Below are 26,879 nucleotides of genomic sequence, written 5' to 3' on the forward strand. Positions count from 1 at the left end.
TTGAAAACCATCCTATCACAGTGCTCTGTGTCATTTTACAAGCGTGGGAAAGTTCTTTGGAATTTTCCCACGCTTGTAAAATGACACCGAGCACTCTGATTGGCTTAAACCAACCAATCAGTGTGTTCTAAGCCTAATTGCAGGGCGGGGCAAGGCTATATAAGCCTTGACCCGCCCTGCGGAGCTCAGTACGCGGCGTGCCCTCCATGGGTGAACATGGATTAATTTTTTTTTGCGCTCGTGTTTTTTTTTTTTTTAAAGTGCGACTGGTATGATGGATTTTTATTTGGCCTTTTTGGGGGCTGAAGAAAGAAGAATTTAGAAAAAAGAAGACGTCAAATGGTAAGTTTAATTATTTTTTTTACAGGTTAGTTATTTTATTCCCCCCTCACTATTTTTAGGGTGAGGGGGGTAGGTAGGGGTTAGAATGTTTTGGGGTGGGGGGGGGGGGGGGTGACTAGGGGCTTGGGACCCCTAGTCACCTTGATGGGGGGGGGGTTCATTTAGGGCCCCCACCCACCGCTCAGGGGTGGGGGCCAGGGGGGAGGACAGTAGGTCCCCCCCCCTTATTGTTTTATTAGGGCCCCCACCCACCGCGCAGGGGTGGGGGCCAGGGGGGAGGACAGTAGGTCCCCCCCCTATCTTTATTTAGGGCCCCCACCCACCGCTCAGGGGTGGGGGCCAGGGGGGAGGACAGTAGGTTCCCCCCCCCCTATCTTTATTTAGGGCCCCCACCCAGCGCTCAGGGGTGGGGGCCAGGGGGGAGGACAGTAGGTCCCCCCCCCCTTATTATTTTATTAGGGCCCCCACCCACCGCTCAGGGGTGGGGGCCAGGGGGGAGGACAGTAGGTCCCCCCCCCCCTATCTTTATTTAGGGCCCCCACCCAGCGCTCAGGGGTGGGGGCAAGGGGGGAGGACAGTAGGTCCCCCCCCCCTTATTATTTTATTAGGGCCCCCACCCACCGCGCAGGGGTGGGGGCCGGGGGGGAGGACAGTAGGTCCCCCCCCCCCCATATCTTTATTTAGGGCCCCCACCCAGCGCTCAGGGGTGGGGGCCAGGGGGGAGGACAGTAGGTCCCCCCCCCCTTATTGTTTTATTAGGGCCCCCACCCACCACGCAGGAGTGGGGGCCGGGGGGGGGAGGAAAGTAGGTCCCCCCCCCCTTATTGTTTTATTAGGGCCCCCACCCACCGCGCAGGGGTGGGGGCCAGGGGGGAGGACAGTAGGTCCCCCCCCCCTTATTACCATTTATGTTTTTACAGTGAGCAGCCACAGGCTGCTCACTGTTTAGTGGAAATGCCCCTACTCGCGGTATAGCGAGTAGGGGCATTGGGGAGATTTTAATCTCCCTTGTGCTATTATGGGGGTCATATTGACCCCCATAGAGTGAGGGGGGGACCTGGGGGGCTTATGAAGTGGTGGGGAGCACAGCTCCCCACGGCTTCTGTCTTTACATATTACAAGGAGGGAGTTGCACGTCTGTAGCTCCCTCCTTGTAATAAACTGATCGAACAAACGAACACTGATACTCAGTGTTAGTTTGTTCGTCTGATTTTTTCTATTCATTCATTCGTCTGTCTGATGAATGAATGAATAGATGAAATTCCCGTTCGCATGTCCAGGTGTTTCACTGGGCATGTGCGGGAATCTCAGTCTGTGTAGTGTGGGTAGATGACGTGTCCCACAGGGACTTCACCTACCCACACAAAGATGGCGGCGCCCTGAATAAAGATCGGGGCAGAAGATACAGATTTAAAAATAGGTAATTTGGGGGGCTTAGGGGCATTTGGGGGTGACTAGGGGGTCAATTGGATGTAGTGGAGGCGGGAGGGGGGTTAAAAAAAAACGGGATTCGGCATGACAGTGCCGCTTTAACCCCTTAACGCCGTTACGGCGTTCTATGCCGTCGCGGCTTTAAAGGGCTTTAAAGCCGTTGCGGCGGCATAGAACGCCGTAACGGCTTGCAGCCCAGGAGGTCCGGCGGTACTCACCTCCGCCGCGATCCTCTTCTGGGGGGCTGCCTCAGAGCCCAGGCAGCCCCCCCACGGCAAATCAGGCCCCCGGGGGCCATGTGATCGCTCTCAAAGAGCGATCACATGGCCCCCTATAGCTGGCTGTGGATCTGCCAGCAGGGGGGCTGTCTGAAATATCAGACAGTCCCCCTGCTGGTGGGAAGAATAAAAAATGTGTAAAATTGTAAAATTAAAATAAATGCATTTTTATATATATAATATATGTATATATATTATATATATAATATATATACATATTATATATATGTAACGTCATGCGTAATGTATTTTAATAGTAATATTAGTATATATATTAGTATTAAAATACACTTAGAGTGACGTTACATATATATAATATGTATATATATTATATATATAATAGATATATACACATATATTATATATATATACATATAATTACAATAATACATAAATAAAATTATTAAATAAATAAATAAAATATTGAAACAAAATTTAAAATAAATTATATATTCATATGTAATTTTATTCTAACTGTATTTTGTTATTAAAAAATATATATTGGTAACAAAATACACTTAGAATGACATTCTATATATATATATATCTATATATAAAATACAAATAACCGCAAATATATATAGAGAGATGAATACATATAATTACATAATAGATTACATTAGTATACACGTAGAATTTAAATACCTATAAATGCATATATATTAAAATTCTACGTGTATATTTAATTAATCTTTTAACATAATTATGTCTTTTGATTAATTAAAATTTGATTGACATGCCTGACAACACAGGGAGAAAGTGCAGAGAATTTAATTCGCAAGCACTATATTTGACCCTGTAACTCTCCAAGACATCATAAAACCTCTACATATGGGATACTGTTTTACTCAGGAGACTTCGCTGAACTCAAATATTACTGTTTAAAACTGGTAAATTATATTACAACGATGATATTTTAAGTAAAAGTGAGTTTTTTGCATTTTTTACAAACAAACTGCACTTTTATGGACTATATTATTGTTGTAATATGTTTTACTGTTTTAAAACACTAATATTTGTGTTTAGTGAAGTCTCCCGAGAATAACAGTACCTCCCATGTACACGTTTTATGGTGTTTTGGAAAGTTAGAGAGTCACATATAAGGCTTGCATTTCATTTTTTTCACATTGAAATTTGCCAGATTAGTTATGTTGCCTTTGAGACCGTATGGTAGCCCAGGAATAAGAATTACCCCCATGATGGCATACCATTTGCAAAAGTAGACAACCCAAGGTATTGCAAATGGGGTATGTCCAGTCATTTTTAGTAGCCACTTAGTCACAAACACTGGCCAAATATTAGTTTTTTGCTTTTTTCACACAAAAACAAATATGAACGCTAACTTTGGCCAGTGTTTGTGACTAAGTGGCTACTAACAAAGACTAAACATACCCCACATGCAATACCTTGGGTTGTCTACTTTTTCACATGGTATGCCATTATGGGGGTAATTCTCATTCCTGGGCTACCACACCGTCTCAAAGGTAACATTACTAATCTGGCAAATTTCAATTTAAAAATGGAACGTTCTATATTTGACTAAGGAAACAAGAGGATCCCAAGAATTAGGGTAGATGGAAGGAAGAGCATGGGTCCTGCTTCCAAAGACCACTAATCGAGGGTGTGCCCATACAGGGGGGTACGTAACTCACTAGAGTCCCATGGCTGAGTACATGAAGTACACCCAAAAAATAATGGAAAATAAAAAAGTCTTTATTAAGTTAAATTACTAAAAACCAAGAATTGGTAACCCAAGAAGGTACAAACAAACTGTGCATAAAAAAGGAAAAAAAAAAAAAAAAAAAAAAAAAAAGGGGGGGGGGGAGGGGAAACAGGGGGTATGTATGTAGGAAAAACGTGCTACACACACTAGGTCTCAATCGTAAATTAAGATAAATAAAGGTCACATAGGTATACCCTTCAGAGAAAATATACTAAGTATAAAGTATATTCTAGGGGGACCATACAGTAGCCAAAGGCTCAATAGGCAAAAATAAGAGAATCAGCGGTGGGCTAGCAATGGTATGAACAGGTAGAGATATCTATATGCTTAACCAAGCTCCACTATGTTAGCACACCCCAATGGCGTGCCGCAGTCACTTCTGTGAGTCCTGGGATGGGCAGACCCGTGGTATGAGCTGCACTCCTAGTAAAGTAAACGTTCTATATTTGACCCTGTAACTTTCCAAAACACCATAAAACCTGTTAATGGGGGGTACTGTTGTACTCGTGAGACATCGCTGATTACAAATATGTGCATTTTTTTGCAGTAAAACTTAACAGTATTATGACATTTACAGCTAAAATGTGAGGCGGAACTACAAATTTTTTAAAAAATGTAACATTTCTCACAGTTTTTTTAATTTTATTCATAATAAATTAGGTTTCATATATAAATATTTGATATGGAATGAAAGCCCTGTTTCTCCTGAACAAAATGATATATAATAAGTGTGGGTGCATTTAATATGAAAGATGGGAACTACGGGTGAACAGACATATAGCGCAAATACCAGTTTTTGTTTACGTTTTGTTTTGATCAGAACGTGCACTATTGACTCCGTCCTGAAGGGGTTAAGGAATGCACATAATGATGTAGTTGCTTAAAATGCCCCTTTTAATTTAAACATTATCAAATAATGGGTTGTGTGTTTCTTATATACAAAGATTTACATTCTTAAAACAAATCTATTACTTTATGCCACTCTTGATTTTGAGCAACCTAGTCATATACCATTCAGCTTGAATTTGATGTACTCAGCACTGCTAGCAGGGGCGGATCAAGAGCCTGATCTTTAAAGAAATAATCCAGGCACAATAACCACTACAGCCCCTTTCAGAGTAAGGGGTCAAACCGTTTAATAACAGTTTGACAACTTTCCTGGGGTCTGCTTGAATATGGGGCTGTAGTAGGTCATAGGAGCAGTGGCGTGTGTGTAAAGGGTGCAGTGTGAGTGTTGCTTTGTGTATGGGGGGGGGAGGGGGCAGTGTGGGAGTGTGTGTTGCAGTGTGTAGGGTGTTACTGTGTGTGGGGAGGGAGGCAGATCAATGCAAATATATACAATAATATTGTATATCCCCCTCCTCCCCCCCCCCCCCCCCTCCTTACATGTAACAAGGGAGGGCGAGACATTGCTTTCCATCCCAGGAGGTCCCAGTGGTGAGAGTGAACTCTAGCCTGCAGCTGGTGACGCTAGAGTTCACTCTCACGAGAGCGGGGCATTGCCATGGATTGCAATAACCCTTTTAAATTATTGTAGAATGTGTGCATTGAGGGTTCATACCATCTTACTGATTAGATTTATCCATCCAGCTTAAATAGAATACTCCCTATAGTTCTGAATGCATTATGGCAAAAATACTGCTTAGTTGAGCTTCCTGCAAGTGCAGGCAGGCACTAGGAATGAGTCTTTCCAATTAAGGAGTTGATTTTATAGGATAATGACCTGTCCAACAGATTATGGGATGGGTATCTAATATCCAAACAGCAGTTCTGATCATCAGATTGAATAGTTGGACCTTTAAATGATTACAGACTTACCCTGTCTGTTACCATTTTATACATGTTTTTATTGAAACTCCCTGCATTTTGTCAGCTGAGCCACAAATCACAAATGCACGCACATCTCTCTAGACATTCAATGTTCTGGACTGTCCTCTGGGATCTATACTTGGACCCATTCTCTTTAATATTTTTATTAGTGATATTGCAGAAGGTCTTGATGGTAAGGTATGTCTTTTTGCTGATGATTCTTAAATTTGCAACAGGGTTGATGTACAAGTCAAAAAAAAAAAAGATTTAGAAAAATTAGAAAAATGGTCAGAGCTGTGGCAACTGACATTTAATGTAAATAAGTGCAAGATAATGCACCTTGGGTGTAATCCAAGGGCAGAGTATAGGATGTTTGATACACTACTAACCTCAACATCTGAGGAAATGGGATTTAGGAGTAATTATTTCAGATGACTTAAAGGACCACTCTAGTGCCAGGAAAACATACTCGTTTTCCTGGCACTAGAGTGCCCTGAGGGTGCCCCCACCCTCAGGGTCCCACTCCCGCCCGGTTCTGGAAAGGGGAAAGGGGTAAAAACTTACCTTTTTCCAGCGGTGGGCGGAGAGCTCTTCTCCTCCGATCCTCCTCTTCTCCTCCCTGTCGGCTGAATGCACACGCGCGGCAAGAGCTGTGCGCGCATTCAGCCGGTCACATAGGAAAGCATTCATAATGAGAATCACGCAAGCGCCTCTAGCGGCTTAACCCATTCACAAACATAGCAGTTTCTCTGAAACTGCTAGGTTTATGAAAAAATGGGTTAACCCTAGAAGGACCTGGCACCCAGACCACTTCATTAAGCTGAAGTGGTCTGGGTGCCTAGAGTGGTCCTTTAAAGGTAGGCAGACAATGTAATAGAGCATAAAAATAAAAATAAAATAAACCCCTCTCTTAAAATGACTTGGAACTGACCTTTTATACACTCAAATAGAGTAAAAAATACATTTATTGAAAAAATACAGACAAATATATCACAGAAAAGAAAATAACTTTTGCGGATGAAAAATATGTCTATGAAAAAATATAGCTAAAAAAAACAGCCACATAAAAAATTATAAAATTAAAGTCCAGACCTTATTACACATCGGAGTTTTGGATTTGCCGTGTGCAAATGATTGTCGGCAAAAACTGCTATATAAAGAGAACACAGAGACACAGACCTCATCCATTGAAAAAGCCGCCGAAGCGGAGAAACGCGTTTGGAGAGGTCGGATATCAGCCAGCATCTGGATTATAAAGAGGACCGTTATTTGATATTTTTTTCAGCAGTATTCATCTTTGCTAACTCGGGACGCCGAGCATTCAAATAAGGTCTGGACTTTAATTTTATAATTTTTTATGTGGCTGTTTTTTTTAGCTATATTTTTTCATAGACATATTTTTCATCCGCAAAAGTTATTTTCTTTTCTGTGATATATTTGTCTGTATTTTTTCAATAAATGTATTTTTTACTCTATTTGAGTGTATAAAAGGTCAGTTCCAAGTCATTTTAAGAGAGGGGTTTATTTTATTTTTATTTTTATGCATCTGCCGTTTATTATATAGGTTGTTAGGTCTCCTATCTATTTACCCCAATCTCTTTTATCTACATTGAATCAGCGCTCCACTAAAATTATTTTTTAAATGTAATAGAGCAGCTGGAAATGCTAGTAGAATGCTTGGTTGTATAGGGAGAGGTATTAGCAGTAGAAAGAGGGAAGTGCTCATGCCCTTTTACAGAACACTGGTGAGACCTCACTTGGAGTATTGCACGCAGTACTGGAGACCGTATCTTCAGAAGGATATTGATACTTTAGAAAGAGTTCAGAGAAGGGCTACTAAACTGGTTCATGAATTGCAGGATAAAACTTGGAATAAAAATGGAATAGCCTTCCAGCTGATAGTGTGGTAGAGGCTAACACAGTGAGGGAGTTTAAGCATGTGTGGGATAGGCATAAGGCTATCCTAGACTTAAGATAAGGCCAGGGACTAATTAAAAGTATTTTGAAATATTGGGCAGAATTGATGGACCCAATGGTTCTTTCTTATCTGCCGTCACATTCTATGTTTATGTCTGAAATGTTAACCCTCGTGAGCTGTCATATATTGGCAGCAAGTTTAGTTAAAAGCACCATGCATTTTTTTAAATGAAAAAGTGTGCACTTATAGGGCTTACACTAACTATTTAAAGCAAATCTGTCACTTTCTGGTATACTTCCATATTTTGCAATGCCTCTCAAAAGTGACACCAGCTTGGTGAGCAGCAGGTCTGTGTGGGGAGGAGGGGGAGCACAGGAACATACTTACGTGAAACACTCCTTTGTGGGCCTCCACGAATCTTTTGGGATCTATATTCATCTCCTGGCACTTTGTGTACATGAAGACTGTCACTGTTGTGCTGTGATGTCTTGGCCAGAGTACAATGAAAAGGTATATGCAATATCCAGTGAGACCAAAGGATTCTCCATAGAACTACTCGTATGATGCACAAGATGAAGCATTTTACCAAAGTAGTAACTTAAGAGGCGCTAGAGTTGATAAAAGTTGACAGCAGCTTTCTTTTGTCAATCACAAAATATGTTAAGTGAGGGAGCAATCATTTCACATGTTAACAGGGTATAATTGGAGGTGCTACAAGGTTAGATGGACACAATAGTCACCTAAACAACTTTTAGCTTAATAAAGGAGTTTTGGTGTATATATATTGCCCTTGCATTCTCACTGCTAAATTATCTGCCATTTAGGAGCTAAATAACTTTGTTTATGCAACCCCAAACACATCTCCCTGCATGTGACTTTCACAGCCTTCTAAAACTTCCTGTAAATAGTCATCTAATGTTTACACTTTATTTCAATCTTTAATTTAGAATTTATCTCCTACACCAGGGGTAGGCAACCTTCGGCTCTACAGATGTTGTGGACTACATCTCCCTTGATGCTTTGCCAGCAATATGGCTGTAAAAGCATTATGGGAGATGTAGTCCAAAACATCTGTAGAGCCGAAGGTTGCTTCCCCTGTCCTACACCATTAATAGCTTGCTTGACCCTGCAGTCGCCTCCTGTGTGTAATTACTGTTCATTTTACAGAGTTAGAGAGGGAGGTGTGGCTAGGGCTGCATAAACAAACAAGTGATTTAACTCCTTAATGGCAGTGACTTAAACAGTGAATATTCAGAAGCATGACCTATATACAAAAACTGCTTCATTAAAGGAACACTATAGGGTAGGAACACAAACATGTATTCCTGACCTATAGTGTTAAAAACACCATCTTGTCGTGTGTGTCCCCTTATCCCCTCCTCATAGAGTAAAATCTTGCCTTTATTCCAGTGTGCTGCTGCTGGCTCGGCCTCTGATGTGCTTCCTTGGTTGACATCCGAACTGATGATCTGAGCCAATCACAATGCTTTCATGTAGGAAAGCATTGGATTGGATAAGATTGCCTCTACCTCTGACCTGGATTATTGACAAACACTGGCCTGGCCAATCAGCATCTCCTCATAGAGATGCAATGAATCAATGCATCTCTATAAGGAAAGTGCAGTGTCTGTATGCAGAGGGTGGAGACACTGAATGGCAGCGCTGCACACAGTAGCCAGGAGTGACCAGTAGAGGTGTCCCTAAGCTGTAACGTAAACACTGCATTTTCTCTGACAAGACAGTGTTTACTGCAAATGCCTGAAGGAACTGATTATACTCTGCAAAACACATTATGTACATACCTACAAAGCATGGAACTCCTGTAGCATAACCACAGAGACATTAGTACAACAAGGCATCTATAATAGTTATATATCAGAAGTAATCTACCCTTGCACCCCTTTCTCCCTTTGGTATAACTACCGTATACCAATCAAACCTTTAAATGGCTCCCTACAACCATAGACCAAGGATTCTTGCTATATTCAGGACTTCCAGGAATGTGGTGCATAGACAGAAAAACAATAAGTATTGAAGCAAATTATTCAGTTTATTCCCTGTATCAAAATGTGTCAGTGGTAGTATGCAATATAATAAAATACTATAAATTATGGTATAAATACTAAAATTAATGTTTTGATTTCCAAACAGAATAAGCCTTGTGAATAGGGCCGGTGCAAGGATTTTTGCTGCCCAGTGTCTTTTCCCTGAAAAGGCAGCTTGTTTACATTAAAAAGAATGTAGGAACAGGCTATAGACACCAGAACCACTACATTAAACTGTAGTTGTTCTGGTGACTATAGTGTCTCTTTAAGCACCACTGTGCCCATGACCAGTTATTTAACTAGACTAATATATTTTACATAATTGATTATTGTTAAAATCCACTACTTAATTTCCTTAACCACTCACCTTATATTTCCTGTTGGAAAATACAATAAACCTCAAATTGAAATAAAAAATCCACTGCATTGCGGTAAATGTTTATTGGCTAGTTTTATTTTCCCTAAATTACAGCAACTATTTTTTTTTTTTTTTTTTATTCTTTGATTTTAATTTGGAATTTTTTATTTTATGTTTTGCTTCCATTGTCTTTTTAGATATGTAATCTACACGTTTTCATTTTTCCAGCATTTGTCAGACCTTTTACTACATGCTATTTTAAAGACACTGAAGGCTGAGAAGGCTTCTTTAGACAGCAAATATCTTCAAGCTTTTTGCAGAGTTTATGTTGGATTATGCCGTCAGCTTGGTGATATGGAAAAAGCCCGTGTCCTGTGTTACAGCATACTTAAAGAAGGTAAGTGTTTGCTAGCGCATTAAACTTTTACACATTTCGTTTTACTTTGCATTTGATATGTTTACTTCATACTTGGTGAAGAAAAACAGACAAATGATCAGTGTACCAAATTAGATCCTGGGAACTTCATGACTGCGTGACATCTTAAAACAATCTGTGCACTTTTAATAAATAACGAATAACTACTACATAACTATATAGCTAATGCATTAACGACTTAAAGTGGACATGTCATTTAATTTTTCATTTGGTTAGTGTTCCTTTAAGTTCTGGCTATTGCCAAGGTCAGCTTGACTGGAACACATAAGGAAAAGTAGTCCCTGCTTTTTTTTGTGTTTTATAAAAACTAGAGTACTCAGGAAAAAAAAAAGATACTCTGATACGGAGCTACGTAGAAGCAGATTAAAGTAATTTTATTTTTGGTGACGGGTACACTTTAGGGATCTCATACGGTAGGCACCATAACCACACAACAAAAATGGTTATGGTGCCTGGAGTCATTGGATCCCACATCACTGCTGAAAGGTTTGATAACCATTTAGCAGAGATGCTTGGTGCCTTCAATGACCATATGCTTTTGTCTTGCGCATTACCAATTCGTACCAGAGATTAGGGAAGCTGACACTCTCAGCCGATCAGGAACAGCAACACCTGTTAGCTTCTGCCATTTCATTATTGGAGACCTGGGCTGCTGGTGTAAGAGTATCTCTACTAAACGGTGATTTAACCATTTAGTAGAATGCAAAACCTGGGTGCCCAATGACTCTAGGCACCAATTATTTTTTTTTGAAGAGGGTGTGATGCCAAGACTGTCCCTTTTAGGGATCACAATCCAGTTCATTAAGACACTGTGCTAGTATGTAACTGCTCTGTACAGCCCTGATCCATTAGCAAATGTAGCACCCAGTTAAAAAAATAAATGAATAACTGTGCCAGTGTGTATCTGTGTGTATGTATCTTCATACAGACTGACACATAGTGGCACACAGATACATACACACACACACACACACACACACACACACAGTGTGTATGTGTGTATGTATCTGTGTCAAGGTGTGTGTGCGCATCAGATACACAGATACACACACCCTGATACACACACGGTCTATGTATCAAGGTGTGTATCTGTGTTTGTATGTGCAAGTGTGTATGAATCTGACGCACACAGATACAGATAACACACCTTGACACACAGTATGTATCTGTGTCCGTGTGTGTATATGTGTGTCAAGGTGTGTATCTGTGTTTGTATGTTCATGTGTGTATGAATCTGACACACAGATGCACACTGACAAAGATACACACAGTATGTATCTGTGTATCAATGTGTGTGTATTTGTGTTTGTGCCAGTGTGTGTGAATCTGACACACACACACACACACACACACACACACACACACTCACACAGTGGCACACATACACACATTGACACAGATACACCTTGACACAGTATGTGTCTGTATTTGTATGTGCCGGTGTATGTGTATCTATCTGTTTGTATGTGCCTGTGTGTATCTCACATACACACTGACACACAGGCAAACGCTCAGATACACATACATACACACTCAGAAACACATACACACACTCTTGCACCAACAGATACAGTGTTGTATGCACCCACTGACACACTCGGATACACACACTCGTATGGGCACATACAAACACACTGATATACACTGACACCACACACTCGGATACACACAGTGACATAAACAAACCTTGACACACTGAGACACATATTCTTTGACACACAGATACACTCACTGACACACACTGACAAGTACATATACGCTCACTGACACACGCACATACTCTTTGACAGACGCACACACACACATACAAACTCCCTGACACACACACACACACACATACAATTTATAATTTTTTTTATTTTTTTTTTTAAACTTTACTCCACCCAGCCTCCCTACCTTTGGGAGTGCTGGCATGGAGTTTCTATGTCCCTGTGGGGCTGCTGGGCTGAGTGTGGGGTCCAGTGGGGCTGCTCAGCAGCTGGTGTGCGGGCGGGCGAGGGAGCAGTGATCCTCTTAATGATGCCGGAGTAACGTTATATTCCTCCAACATCTGTGCTGTGCGCACAAGTGAGCTGAGCAGGGAGATCACTGCTCCCTTGCCGCCCGTGGCAATTTTGTTTCCAGAAATTTTGGCGGAACCCCAATTGGGAAACGCTGCTCTAGAGACATAGAATAGGCATGTGTGCTGCATTAGACAAGGTTCTTAATAGAGACGAATATCCAAGTTGTGTGGGCTTCATACTTACTGGTTTCCTGCCGATCCCACTCCGGCAGTCGCGATCCTGGGGTCTATCTGGGAGCTCAGACAGACCCCCCTCTGCCGTGTGTGTGTGTGTGTGTGTGTGTGTGTGTGTGTGTGTGTGTGTGTGTGTGTGTGTGTGTATATATATATAAACTGAAAAAACTAAATTTTTAAAAATATTTTATTTATATTAAATTATGTTTAATATAAAAATATTTGTGACATGAAAGCACTGTTTCTCCTGAAAAAAAAACTATTTATTAGTGTGGATGCACATAATATGAAAGAGGTGAATTACGCCTGAACAGACATATCGCGTAAATTCAAGGTTTTGTTTAAGTTTTCTTCTGATTACAACTGCTGCAGTCCTTAAAAGGTTAATCATCCGTGCTGTATAGATCATGTACCTGCATCCTCACTGCTCAATTCTTTGCCTAATTAGGAGTAAAATAACTTTGTTTATGCAAACCTAGTGACACCTTCCCTGGCTTTGACTCACACAGCCTTCATAATAAATGTTTTTTTTTTATTTTCAATCAGATCCTATTGCACAGTGTGTTTATTTTAGATGATCCCATCTTCTATTCTGTTAATTTAACTTTAGTCACACACAGGATACTGCTGCAGGCTCTAGCAGGTAATTAACAGAGCTTGAGATAAAATAATCTGTACATCAAAACCCCTTCAAGCTAAAATTGTTAACATGCTTAGTGTCCCTTAAATATTAAACTGTGGCTCATTACATGTTGGAAGTAATGCCAGATCTAAAAAAATCAACTAGAAAAATTTAATCAATGATTGTCATTCAAGCAAAACAAGACTGCATGGTAATTTTTCCAGACCTCAGTGTTGATCACTTAAATGCTTGTTATAAACAATTAAATTGTTCTAACATCTCAAAACATTTTTATCTAGATTTTCAAGAGCCAGACAAATTGCTCCTGTTTATTATAAGTACATGGAATGATATGTTTTCTTTACCTGGAATAATCAACAAAGCTGTGCAGGCACTTCTTAAACAACTGGCAAAAGACGAAGTTTTCATTTGTCTTAGTGCTTACCTAAACTGGGAAAAGGTGAGTACTGCCAATATTCAGTTTCCATGCATTTGATCATTGTTGACTTTTTGGCCCATCAAGTGTGCTTATGTTAACTCTTTGATAAAGCGTTCTTTTATTGGTCTTTGTTATATTTGTGAACTCCTAGAGCCTTTGCTATGTATTTTAATTTGTTTAGTATCATAGCCACATTTGAGCCACGATTACACTACATTACATACAAATGTTTCATCCTTTATTATTATTTACAGGTGATATTCGAAAAATTAGAATATCGTGCAAAAGTTCATTTATTTCACTAATGCAACGTAAAAGGGGAAACTAATATGATATAAACGCATTACATGCAAAGCAAGATAGTTCAAGCTGTGATTTGTCATAAGTGCGATGATTATGGCTTACAGCTCATGAAAACCCCAAATCCACTATCTCAGTAAATTAGACCAGGATGCTTCAATAGAGGCCTACAGCTCTTCTGCATTGTTCGGTTTCATGTCTCTCATCTTTCTCTTGGCAATGCCCCATAGATTCTCTATGGGGTGCAGGTCAGGGGAGTTTGCTGGCCAATCAAGCACAGTAATCCCACGGTCATTAAAACAGGCTTTGGTGCTTTTGGCAGTGTGGGCAGGTGCCAAATCCTGCTGGAAAATGTAGTCCGCATCCCCATAAAGTTCATCTGCGGAAGAAAGCATGAAATGCTCCAAAATCTCCTGGTAGACTGCTGCGTTGACCTTGGACTTAATGAAGCACAGTGGACCAACACCAACAGATGACATGGCTCCCCAAATCAACACAGACTGTGGAAACTTCACACTGGACTTCAAGCATCTTGCAGTGTGTGCCTCTCCATTCTTCCTCCAGGCTCTGGGTCCTTGGTTTCCAAATGAGATGCAAAAAGTTGCTCTCATCAGAAAAGAGGACTTTGGACCACTGCGCAACAGACCAGGTCTGTTTTTTCTTTAGCCCAGGTAAGATGCTTCTGACGTTGTTTGTTTGTTCAGGAGTGGCTTGACAAGAGCAATACGACATCTGAAGCCCATGTCCAGGGTCAGTCTGTGTGTGGTGGCTCTTGATGCACTGACTCCAGCCTCTGTCCACTCCTTGTGAAAGTCCCCAACACTTGAATTGCCTTTTCCTGTCAATCCTCTCCAGGCTGCGGTCATCCCTGCTGCTTGTGCACCTTTTCCTTCCACACTTTTCCCTTCCACATGACTATCTTTTAATGTGCTTTGATACAGCACTTTGGGAACATCCAACTTCCTTTGCAATTACCTTTTGAGGCTTTCCCTCCTTATGGAGGGTGTCAATGATGGGTTTCTGCACAACTGTCAGGTCTTCCCCATGATTGTGATTCCTACTGAACCAGACTGAGACTATTTAAAGGCTCAGAAAACATTTGCAGGTGTTATGGCTTACTTAGCTGATTAGAGTGGGACACTGTGAGCCTAGAATATTGCACCTTTTCAAAATATTCCACTTTACTGAGATTATGGATTTGGGGTTTTCATGAACTGTGAGCTATAATCATCGCACTTACGACAAATCACGTCTTGAACTATCTTGCTTTGCATGTAATGCGTCATGTAATTTTAACCAGACAAATGGATGCACAGGAACAGAGGGGTTGAGAGCCCTGCTCAATGAGCTTACATGTTAGAGGGAGTGGGGTAAAGTGACACAAAGGGTATAAGTAGGGGTAAAGAAATAGGTTGTTAGAAAAGTATTAACTGCTCTAGTAGATAGTAGCTGTCTTGCAAAAGTCTCCTCCTCTTACTTTATCCATAATTAATAGTCTCAAAGAAATGCAACCATTCTCAATCCTGTGTGCTCTCAAAAATGTAAACAGTACACACAGCATTGTTTTTATTATTTTATTTTGTTATTTATTCTTTTATATAGAGACTAAATCGAAGCAGGATTTTTCCAGATCTATTTTGGTAAATTTTTGCCATTTATATTTTTATTTGGTACAATTGGTAGATTAGCAGACTGTCAAACACTCACAGCTGTTCAAAGTCAGGATGATGAGGCAGTACAGAGTCTCAGAAGTTCGTTGTTCTTCATTATCTATGTCCTGATTCACACAGTCACGAAGTCCAATTTAGATATTTTTTTTTGGTGGAGATTAACTTCTACTAAAGCCTCCAAATTGAGTGATATTGTTATAAGTAGATTAGAAGACACCCCTGAAGAATCCTTTAGATTTAGACTGACCTTCTCTGTCCCATCGTACAAAACACACCTATAGAAGTTAAAAAAATAAATAATAAGATTCCATGACAGATGTGTTTACAAGTACTACTAAATACCTATTGTATAGTGGTGGAAAAAACTGATCTCATATGGATTTATTTAATAACAAATTGACAAAGCTTAAATTGTACTCCCTAAACAAGTATAGTAGAGCGTGTCACCATCTGTCAGTGGTAACTAGGGCACAACTTAACATGATAAAATCTACCACTGAATTTATCCACATGTTTCCTTATGGTAGAGGGCAATGGCATACGTAGAAAGAATGGCCACCATCGTGTGATCTTGTACATTCACCTAGCAAATATGTCAACATATATATTCAAAAATATGTAAATAAAAAGCATATCGCAATAATTCAAAGGCACAGACTCTCCTTTCCCGGCAAAACCATATTTTCCTTTCGTATAGTGGCAGTACTCACAGTTGGGATGTTCCTTCCAATCTGGGACAAGAAGCTCCCCCTTCTTCCGGTTTTTATGCCTGTGCTCCGCCTGCTGCCTCCATAAATCCTGTATGCCCTGAACACACGCCAGTTCTTCTTGTCCCGGCAAACGGGACGGACAGGTTCCCCAGTCTGGTGGAGAAGGTGCGATCAGCACAGGCTGCTGATCGGGGAGGTGTACGCCCGATAGCTCCCCGGGTGGGAGCTGAGAGGCAGAGGTTTCCGGTCCAGCGTTACGGAACGCGACCAGGTAGGGCAATTTATGTGGCTCTTCCGCAGGAGTTCCCGGGCGGTCCTCCTCGTGGTTCTTTACGCATGCGCACAGCAGTGGAACGCACGCCCGGGTGACGTTGCGTTCCACCAAACCCGGTATCGCGCTACTGCGCATGCGCGATCCGGAGTTTTGGCGCAAAATTTCATAAAACGGTATTTAAGCTGTGCTGAACCCTTCTGACCCCAAGGGTGGGTGTGCAGTTCGGTTCTTCCGTGTCACCAGCCCTCCTACACGGACCTCAGGTGGCTAAAGGTGAGGTTTAACTATTTAAACTCTCCTCTTTATCACCTATTATTATGCATGCGTTTATTTTCTTTTTTTAAAAATTTTTATTTTCTTTAAAATTTTATTTATTTCATTCCTTTTTCTGATTCACAGATATGTCCAGCCCTATAGCTCCGGACAAGGCAGATAAGGACAAGATGTCTATTTCTGTGCCCAAAAAAGCCACAAGCAAGTCTAAGCACTTATGTTGTCTGGAATGTGCTGTTCCTCTACCTGACGGATGTCGCAAAAAGACATGTAACCAGTGCGCTTCTGAATTACTGGAAAAAACAAAACAGTCGGATATGGCATCCTTCCTGGGCTGGTTTCAGGAAAATTTGTCCCAGACATTTGAGTCTTTTAAAGATACGATGAAGAAAGACCCTGCAATTCAGGAGAAATTGCCTAAAAAACGTAGGAGGAATAGATCCCCTTCTGAGTCTGACGTCTCTTCTGGAGACTGTTCCTTTTCTTCCCCTTCGGATATTTCCAGCTTAACTTCTAGTGTGGAGGAGGGTTTTCCACCAGAAGAGTTGAAAAGATTCATTAAAGAAGTGAGTGCGGCTTTTCAAGAGACGGAACCTACCAATGTGAAGGTTAAAGGTTTCCCTATGTCTCCAAAAATATTGGATCTCCTTCACAGGGAATGGAAGAATCCTGAAAGACTGGCGTTCATTTCAAAACATTTTAAACTACTGTTCAAACTACAGTCTGAGGAAAAGTGGGAAGATCTTCCTAAAGTAGATAATCAGATTGCCCAACTATCTAAGAAAACCACTATACCCATTGGCGAAGTCTCTGGCCTCAAAGATCCTATGGACAAAAGAGCCGAAACTTCATGTAGAAGAATATACCAGGCCGCAGGCTTTCAGTGCAGAGCTGAAATTGCGGGTTCAGCAGTGCTCAGAGCCCAGAGTGTTTGGCTTCAAGCACTGGAAGATTCCCTCATGGGAAAATCCGATACGGACCCTTCCCATCTCATGTTCCTGCTGAAGCTATCCAATGAATTCCTTTCGGATACTGCTGAGGAGTTTCTTCGTTTATCAGCAAGAATTATGGGGTTATCATCAGTAGCCAGGAGGGCTCTTTGGCTTCGAACATGGACAGCTGATTCAGCATCGAAAGCAGCTTTATGTGAATTACCCTTCGAGAGGAACAAGCTGTTTGGTACCCCGTTGGAAGACATTATTAAACAAATGTCAGATACAAAGAAAGCCCTTCCGCTGGAACCAAGAGCCCAGGGATATAAGAGATTCCAGTACAAGAGCCAGCGGCCCTTTCGTTACCAGGGGCGGTTTCGCAGGTTCCACAAACAGGGTGGCAACAACAGCCAGTGGTCTAGGCATGAATCCAACAGGCAAGACAAAAAGAGGAAGTTTTGACGCCAAAAGAGTGGGAGGACGCCTTCGGTTCTTCACCCACGAATGGAGAAAGAGTACTTCAAATGGGTGGATTTTAAGAACCGTTTCAGAAGGTTACAGGATAAAGTTTTCGTCAAGTCCTCGGCCATCCTTCCTTCTGTCAAGCTATCCTTCAAAGGTAAAAACAGAGGCCCTGCTTACGGAAGCACTCATCCTTTTAAGAAAAAATGTGGTGGAGAAGGTACCCAAAGGTTGGGAATTTCAAGGAGTCTACTCACGCCTTTTCCTGGTGCAAAAACCAGATGGATCTTTTCGTCCGATCCTAGACCTAAAGCAAGTCAACACCTGCATACCATACCAGAAGTTCCGTATGGAGAGCATTCTGTCTGTAACACACATATTACAAAAGGGAGATTTCATGGCAAAGTTGGATTTAAAAGACGCCTATCTGCATATTCCAGTGGCAGAATCTTCCAGGAAGTTTCTTAGATTTGCAGTTCTAACGAGAAGGCGAAGGATTCTCCATTTGAAGTTCAAGGCTCTTCCCTTTGGCCTATCTTCAGCTCCTCGAGTTTTTAAAAAAATTCTGGCACCCGTGGCAGCAGTTTTACGTCTGAAAGGTATTGCGATTGTTCCATACCTGGACGATTGGTTCCTGAAAGCACAGTCAGGACAACTACTAGAACTTCATCTAGAGGTTGCAAGGAAGGTTTTAAAAGATCACGGTTGGATCCTGAACCTGGAAAAGTCCGAATTAACCCCGTCTCGGAGTTTAGTATTCTTGGGGCTTCGGATAGATTCCCAGTCCCTATCTCTTTTTCTTCCAAAAAAGAAACAAGTGGGGATTTTCAAAGCAGTATCAAAGCTACAAAGAAACCTAAGCTCAATCAGAGGTGCTATGAGGTTGCTAGGCTTCCTAACGGCTACAATACCTGCCGTCGCCTGGGCAAAAGCGGAATCCAAACCGTTACAGTGGGACATTCTGTCCCAGTGGACGCGAAAACAGGAAGATCTGGACGCTCCCTTCCGTCTATCCGACACGGTGAAAAGACAACTGAACTGGTGGAAAGTAAGAGACAACATTTCAAAAGGCCTGTCGTTCGCACTAAAACGGTGGATTACGATAACCACAGATGCCTCCCAGACGGGTTGGGGCGCTCATATAGGCTCTCATTTCCATCAAGGGCTTTGGAACAAAGAAGAGGCATGCGCTTCCTCGAATTTCAGGGAATTAAAAGCGGTTTGGGAAGCCCTAATTTCCTTCAGTTCTCTCATCGCCAATCAGTCGGTAAGGATTCAGTCGGACAACGCCACTACGGTGGCCTACTTGAATCGCCAAGGGGGCACAAAGGTAAAAGCTCTTCAAGATCTTTGCTACCACATAATGACTTGGGCCCAAGCGAATCTTTGCGCAATATCAGCTACCCATATCAAAGGGTCTCTAAACGTTATTGCAGACGACCTCAGCAGAAGCCATTGGTCTCAAGCGGACTGGGCTCTATCAAACGAGGTTTTTCTGGAGCTGGTTGCACGCTTCGGCAGGCCAGAGATGGACTTGTTGGCAACAAGGAGGAACAGAAAGGTGCAGAGATTTGCGTCACTTCATTCAAAAGATTACCCAGATGTCCTAGACGGTCTATCGTTCCCTTGGGTTTTCGATCTGGCTTATGTCTTCCCTCCTATAGCCCTTATCCCACGAATTGTTCAGAAAATACGATGGGAAAAGGCAAGAATTCTGGCAGTCCTTCCCTTCTGGCCGAACAGAAGTTGGTTTTCGGAAGTGGAAAACATGGCCATCTCTCGTTGGCACCTCCCGGTCTCTTCTCACATTTTAGAGAACGTGAAGCTTCCAGAAGAAACCCTAGCAATGTTTCACCTGACGGCATGGTTGCTGCAAGGATGATACTCCAAGGTCAGGGTCTTTCTGACCGTCTATGTGACGTTTTGCTGTCATCTGTCCGCTCGTCCACCTCAAGAATCTATTTCAGGGTTTGGATGAAGTTCAGAACCTGGTGTTATCTCCGGAATTCTGATCCGGCCAAAGCCTCAGTTCCGAAAATTCTTTCTTTTTTGCAAGATGGGTTTGAAGCCGGCCTAGGGGTGTCTACACTCAAGGGCCAGATTTCTGCGCTTAGTCACTTCCTGGTTCAGGATATTGCATCTAACCCTCTTGTTCGAAGGTTTATTAAGTCCATACGGTTGAAGAGGCCTCCCAGGCTGGTTTCCTTTCCTACATGGGATTTGTCTCTGGTTCTTCAGGCCCTTTGTGAACCACCATTTGAACCTTTGTTTCAAGTCTCCATCAAATTCCTTACCTTCAAGACGGCCTTCCTGGTGGCGGTTACCTCCGCTAGGAGAATTGGTGAAATCCGAGCTCTATCATCTTCGCCGGAATTCACCATTTTTCATCAAGAAAAAGTAGTTCTACATCCCAGACCTTCATTTTTGCCTAAGGTTATTTCAAGTGCTACGATCAACCAGCCTATTCTGCCAGCCTTTTGTCAATCACCCACATCTGAGCTGGAAAATAAATGGCATCTCCTTGATGTTAGGAGATCCCTGAAATGCTACCTTCATAAAACTCGGGAGTTTAGATCCTCAGATCATCTTTTCATCTACTTTCAAGGCAAATGTGTGGGTAATGCTGTCTCTGGACCCTCATTAGCTAGATGGCTGACAAATACCATCAGGTTGGCCTATCGCTCCAAAGGGATTCCCCTAAAATTTCCATTGAGGGCTCATTCAACTAGGGCTATGGCTACCTCATGGGCTGAAAGAGCTGCGGCTTCGCCTGAAGACATCTGCAAAGCGGCTACCTGGTCTTCATTGCATACCTTTATCAAGCATTATAGGCTGGACATATTCTCATCATCTGAGGCTGAATTTGGGCGTAAGGTGTTGCAAGCTGTGGCCTGCTGAGTTCCCACCCTTTCGTTTTTACGGGGATCTTGATATATCCCAACTGTGAGTACTGCCACTATACGAAGGGAAAAACAGCAATTTTACTTACCGTAAATTCCTTTTTTCTTTGTATAGTGGCAGTACTGGCTTTCCCTCCACTTTTTTGTATAGATTAAATGAATTTTGCATGATTCAGTCTCCGTTTGGGTTCTTTTTTATTACTGGCGTGTGTTCAGGGCATACAGGATTTATGGAGGCAGCAGGCGGAGCACAGGCATAAAAACCGGAAGAAGGGGGAGCTTCTTGTCCCAGATTGGAAGGAACATCCCAACTGTGAGTACTGCCACTATACAAAGAAAAAAGGAATTTACGGTAAGTAAAATTGCTGTTTTTTCGGGTATGTCAGCCCTAAGCAATAAAGTACAAGCCAGAACAAATCTAAAACACACTGCAATAATTCCTACACATTTCACCTCCATGTACAGACTTTAAACTAACAGTCAACTCTAAAGTCTGCAGATGAAGCACGTAGGATTTAATTGCAGTGTGTTTTGTTTGTTTTTTATTTGTACTGTACAAACACTCTGTACATGCACATGCTGTAATTTACCAATTTTCTCAGGAGATGCTAAATAAGGATATTAATCTAGCCCTGTAAACCAAAAACTGGGTGGGGTGTTTGGTTGGAGGTGATTCATTTAGGCAATTTAGAAATTTGAGTTTAAACCTTCAAGATGACTTTACCCAGTGCAGCAGAATGTGTTGGATGGATGCTTTCGGACTATAATAGGTCTAAAGAAATCCTACCTTGGAATTCGTGTCAGCCACTAAAGCGTTCACAAAGCCTGGTTTCTTGAGTTTTAAAAGCCATTTTCATGAGTTTTGTCCTTATTGATATATACAGATAGAAACTAAAATGACAGCTTGCAGCACGGAGCCCTATATGATTTATTCCGATGTCTTAAATTTAATTTATTAATTTCCAGGTTACTTCAATTACATAAAGTTGAATAGCCTAATGTTGGCATAATTGGGTATGGTTCTCTCCACATAACTAAAGTGAACAAATTGGAAGTTGATTTACTTGCCCAGCACCAGTTCCGCCAGTTTGTGTTTTCCAAGAAAGTGTCTGGCAAAGTGAGAGGAATTTTATGATTGTTCTAAATGGAAAAAAAAATACATAAAATATTATTCTGTTAGAAGCAATGACCCTTGCACATCTGTCTTACGTAATTCAGATTGATTTATCTCTGACAGATGTGCTTTTTCAAATATTTTAATATTGCACTGGGCCTACTAATTATGGTTTCATGTCCTGCAACAGCATGGAGACTTTGTAATATACAGATTTGAAACACAATGGATTGTTTGACAGGAGGGATACTTCAATAATAAGATATTTCTATAATGGATAATTATATTCTATTTTCAGAATCCTCCCATGCCTGTGGCAACTATTTTGTCCAGTGTTCTGATGGCTATACAACTTTGTCCTGATGTCAAATTTCAAGCAAGCAAGGAATTTGGAGAAGATCTGACTGAGCCCATCTGGGAGTATGTGTTTGCCGTAGATCTGTTGTGCTGTCACAGTAAATGGATGTGGACACATGATCAAGTTATACGGTAATGTTGCTTACTTCTTGATATTACTGGGATGATTTATATTGTCCAAAAGTCAAATAGTTACAATTTCTGCTGTTTTATTACTCAGTCCTAATAATTGGTGTGCAATGAATGTTAGCATGTTTTTCACAATGACATGACACCATGACATTTTCCAACTTGAAAGAAATTGTACTATTGTTTTATCTGTCCCCCTCCCCCCAAAATCATATTTGCTATAACTTATCTAGAGCAAAGGTAAAGGGACAAAAAGTCTTGTGCATTTTCTTTCTACCATTTCTTGAAACAAGATATCAAAAAGTAGTGGAAAATATTCTGAGAAAAGAAGCTCTTACTCAGCACATCTGGTTGTTGGGGATACTGGATTCATTTTGAAAACAATCTAACGCTTAAACTGTTAAAACATGAAATCTCATGAAATGAAAAACATGAAATGCCTCATTGGAAAGCCTATGGTCTGCTTCTAGACCTCTGACTTTATCAACGGTGGCTTACAAAGCAGTGTAGTTAAATTCATGGTCAACGGATTCAGCTTTTAAGAGTTCTGTGTAAACTCCCATTTGAAGATTCATTCCAGGCAAAGCTCTGGAATAACTTATCAAGCAGATGGATGAAAACTAATAACATTGTTTTTTTTTTTAAACTGACGGGAAAAGAAAAATGACAAATGGAAAAAATGTTCTTCTCTTCAAAAGCATGCAGATACCAAGGTGTATGGTTTATAAAATGCTCTTCAACAGAATGTCTTTAGAATCATCTAGACGTCTTTATTGAAATCTTAGAATACAGTTGATTCTAAACTGGGGGGGGGTGTTCATTTTTATCACCCTCAAAGAACTTCTAGGTAATCTAATAAACACAGATTTCATGAAGGATTTTTTTTTTTCCCAGCAAAAAGAATTGGGCTCCAGTCTGCAATTTTTTTTTCTGTGAAATTTCTTGGATACATGGCAGCATAGTGGGCAAAAGCTCATTTAAGACACCTTCCAGCACACATTTTAAAACTGTGGAACAGGCATATTCCAGAATATTAATTCCATAAAATAGTGGATCAAATCTCTTTTTTTGGTCCTAGGCAATTTTTATTTTATTTATTTATTGCAAATTCTCAGCAAACCATAATTATGACTGACAAGACACTGCTTAGGGGATATGGAACAGATAAGTAACATTCAGTCTTCAGTAGTGAAGTGCGGTTTGGCAGGCTATCCTAGAATTTGCAACAAAAATTAGGGGCATGAATGTCTGCATCAGACCAGACAATATTACAGCTGTGGCCAACCTGAATCGTCAGGATGAATTTTTTTCACAAATAATAGAATGGGCAGAGATGCTCCTCAATTCAGTACATCAGAGGCTCAGAAAATAGTAGCACACAAATTGTGTCAAGGGAATTGGACCCAAAAGGACTGTTCGCTGTTTAAAGGGACACTATAGTAACCAGAACAACTACAGCGTATTGAATTTGTTCTGGTGAGTAGAATCATTACCTTCAGGCTTTTTGCTGTAAACACTGTCTTTTCAGAGAAAATGCAGTGTTTACATTACAGCTTAGTGGTAACTTCACTAGTCACTCCTTAGATGGCTGTTAGAGATCCTTCCTGGGTCATGGCTGCCTAAAATGCATCCAAACATTCATTGTCTCCTCCCTCTGCATGCAGACACTGAACTTTCCTCATAGAGATGCATTGATTCAATTTATCTCTATGAAGAGATGTTGATTGGCCCCTGGTCTGCCTTTGTCAGTCTCAGCCAATCCTATGGGGAAGCATTGTGAATTGGATCAGGCCACCACTTCTATTTTTTTTTTTTTTTTAATTCTTTATTTTTGGTGTGCACAAGAGTAATTACAAGCTTTAGTGCACCACAACAGCGACAACAGGGTACAATATTGAACATTTGCATTACAGGTTGTGGTAATTGATTGTCAGGCACATTTTTTAGTTAAAGTAACAAATTAGTAGTTGTTTAGGTTCTCGAGTAGCGTAATCATTTAAGTATTCAGTGTAATTATCATTCTAAACACTTTTGACTCAGTAGCTTAAAGTAAGTGTTAGGCCACCACTTCTGATGATGTCAGAAGACTGTTTGTTTTTCTGAGGCAAACAGCATGCAGAGTTTCAGCTTGAATACAGTAAGATGTTGCTATATTTATGGAGGCATGATGGGCCCAGGGGGGCTAGATGTTGGTTTTAACACTATATGGTCAGGAATACATGTTTGTGTTCCTGACCCTATAGCAGTGATGGCGAACCTATGGCACGTGTGCCACAGGTGGCACACCGGGCCCTCTCTGTGGGCACGCGGCCACAGGTTGCCATCAATGCAGAGTAGGCGCCTGCCCGAAACGGCAGGTGCCTGCTCTTCTTCCGGGTCGGGAGGCAGGGGGAGGGATCTGTGAAGCAGCTTCCCTGTCCTCCCGCGAGCAAGCTGTGTGGAGCGTTGCCGCGCGTTACCATGGCAACGCTCCACACAGCATCGCGCAGGAGGACAGGGGAGCTGCTTCACAGATCCCTCCCCCTGCCTCCCGACCCGGAAGCAGTACTTGCCACCACCGGACCACCAGGGATGGCTGTGTCCCCCCCCCTCCTTCATTAAAGGTAAGAAGGAGGGAGGGGGAGGATCTTTTTTTTTTTTTTTTTTTTTATTTAAACACCTTTACCCCCCACACACAGCACCCCTACTCCCCATCCCCACACAGCACCCCCACAGTTTTTCTAAACTTAAACCTCAGTATTCAGGTTTAATTGCCGTGTTGGCACTTTAAGGGAAAAAAGTTGGGCACTTGGGCTCAAAAAGGTTCGCCATCACTGCCCTATAGTGATCCTTTAAGTGAACTTTTTCCTTCCACTAAATTCATATATATTCTATCAATCTCATGGCAATTAGATCAAATAACAAGACAACCAAATTCAGGTCTGGTTCACCTGCCTCATGATTATCTGTGCATTCTAGATGCCTTATCTGTTAATTGGGGCTTTAATATAGCATTTATATTTCCACCCGTTACAATGATTCCCAAAGTCATGAAGAAAATTCAACAGGAAAAGGCATCTGTATTGATCCCCTTTTGGCCAAGAAAACTCTGGTTTTCCTGTCTCTCATGTCAAGAGTTTGTTACCGGACCCGTGCCTCTTTCTCTAGATCTCATGGAACAAGGAGCCTCAATCAAAGAGTTGATGATGATCCAGTTCACAAGCTTGGCTTCGGAACAAGATATCCTGTCTGCCAGAGGCATAGTTAAATGATTTATTTCAGTTTTGCTACAAGCTAAAAAACCTTCTAGGAAGGTTTTGCATTATACAAAGTTAATCCCTTTTTGCACGCATTACTTCTATTTTGCAGTTTCTGATTTCTTGCTTCAAGAAGCTTCTCAGCCAACGTTCCATTACAGGACAGATCTCTGCAGTTGATTCATTATACCGTTTCCCCCCCCCCCAAAATAAGACATTTTCCGGGTAGGGCTTATATCACAAGCATCCACCAGGGGATAAGTGCTAGTTGCTAGTCGAAAGTTCGCTAATCTATGTTAAGGGTAATGTGTGGGGTTCCATTCGCTAGTAAGCTAATCTATGTTCAGGGAAGTTTCCCGCAAACATAGACCTGCTTTCTAGCACATGCTTGCCATGGTTTTTCCCAGATATGAAACATCCTCCGAAAATAAGCCCTAGTGTGTTTTTTAGGGGGGATTTTATATAAGACCCGGACTTATTTTGGGGGAAACATGGTAACTATGTAATATTGTTGACAACATTTGTATTAAAAAATGTGTTGGTCATTTCAAACATAAAACCCAGAATATGGTAACTCTTTCGTCCATAGGACTTTAACCTTGTTTTATCAGGTTTATTTAAACCTCTTGAAGCCATTTCTTCAATTGCTAACTGAAAAAGATTTATTTCTGCAAAAAAATAATTGTAGAAATTCGATTCAATTGCTAGGTGGCTTAAAAGGACTCTATAGTCACCAAAACAACTTTAGCTTAATAAAGCAGTTTTGGTGTATAGATCATGCCCCCACAGTCTCACTGCTCAATTCTCTGCCATTTAGGAGTTAATTCACTTTGTTTATGCAGCCCTAGCAACACCTTCCCGCATGTGCTTACAAACCCTTACTAA

General features: G+C 41.3%; 1 protein-coding gene across 1 annotated transcript in view; it reads left to right on the forward strand.

Annotated features, from left to right (window-relative positions):
- Positions 1-26,879, forward strand: part of ICE1 (interactor of little elongation complex ELL subunit 1) — a 97,821-nt gene that overhangs the window by 59,401 nt on the left and 11,541 nt on the right. Inside the window, exons 19-21 of the mRNA XM_063453085.1 lie at positions 10,133-10,301; positions 13,498-13,658; positions 22,571-22,761. Of these exons, the coding sequence (XP_063309155.1) occupies positions 10,133-10,301; positions 13,498-13,658; positions 22,571-22,761 (521 nt within the window). The remainder of the gene's footprint in view (positions 1-10,132; positions 10,302-13,497; positions 13,659-22,570; positions 22,762-26,879) is intronic.

Source organism: Pelobates fuscus, chromosome 4 (genome assembly GCF_036172605.1).
Source record: "Pelobates fuscus isolate aPelFus1 chromosome 4, aPelFus1.pri, whole genome shotgun sequence".
Classification (NCBI taxonomy): domain Eukaryota; kingdom Metazoa; phylum Chordata; class Amphibia; order Anura; family Pelobatidae; genus Pelobates; species Pelobates fuscus.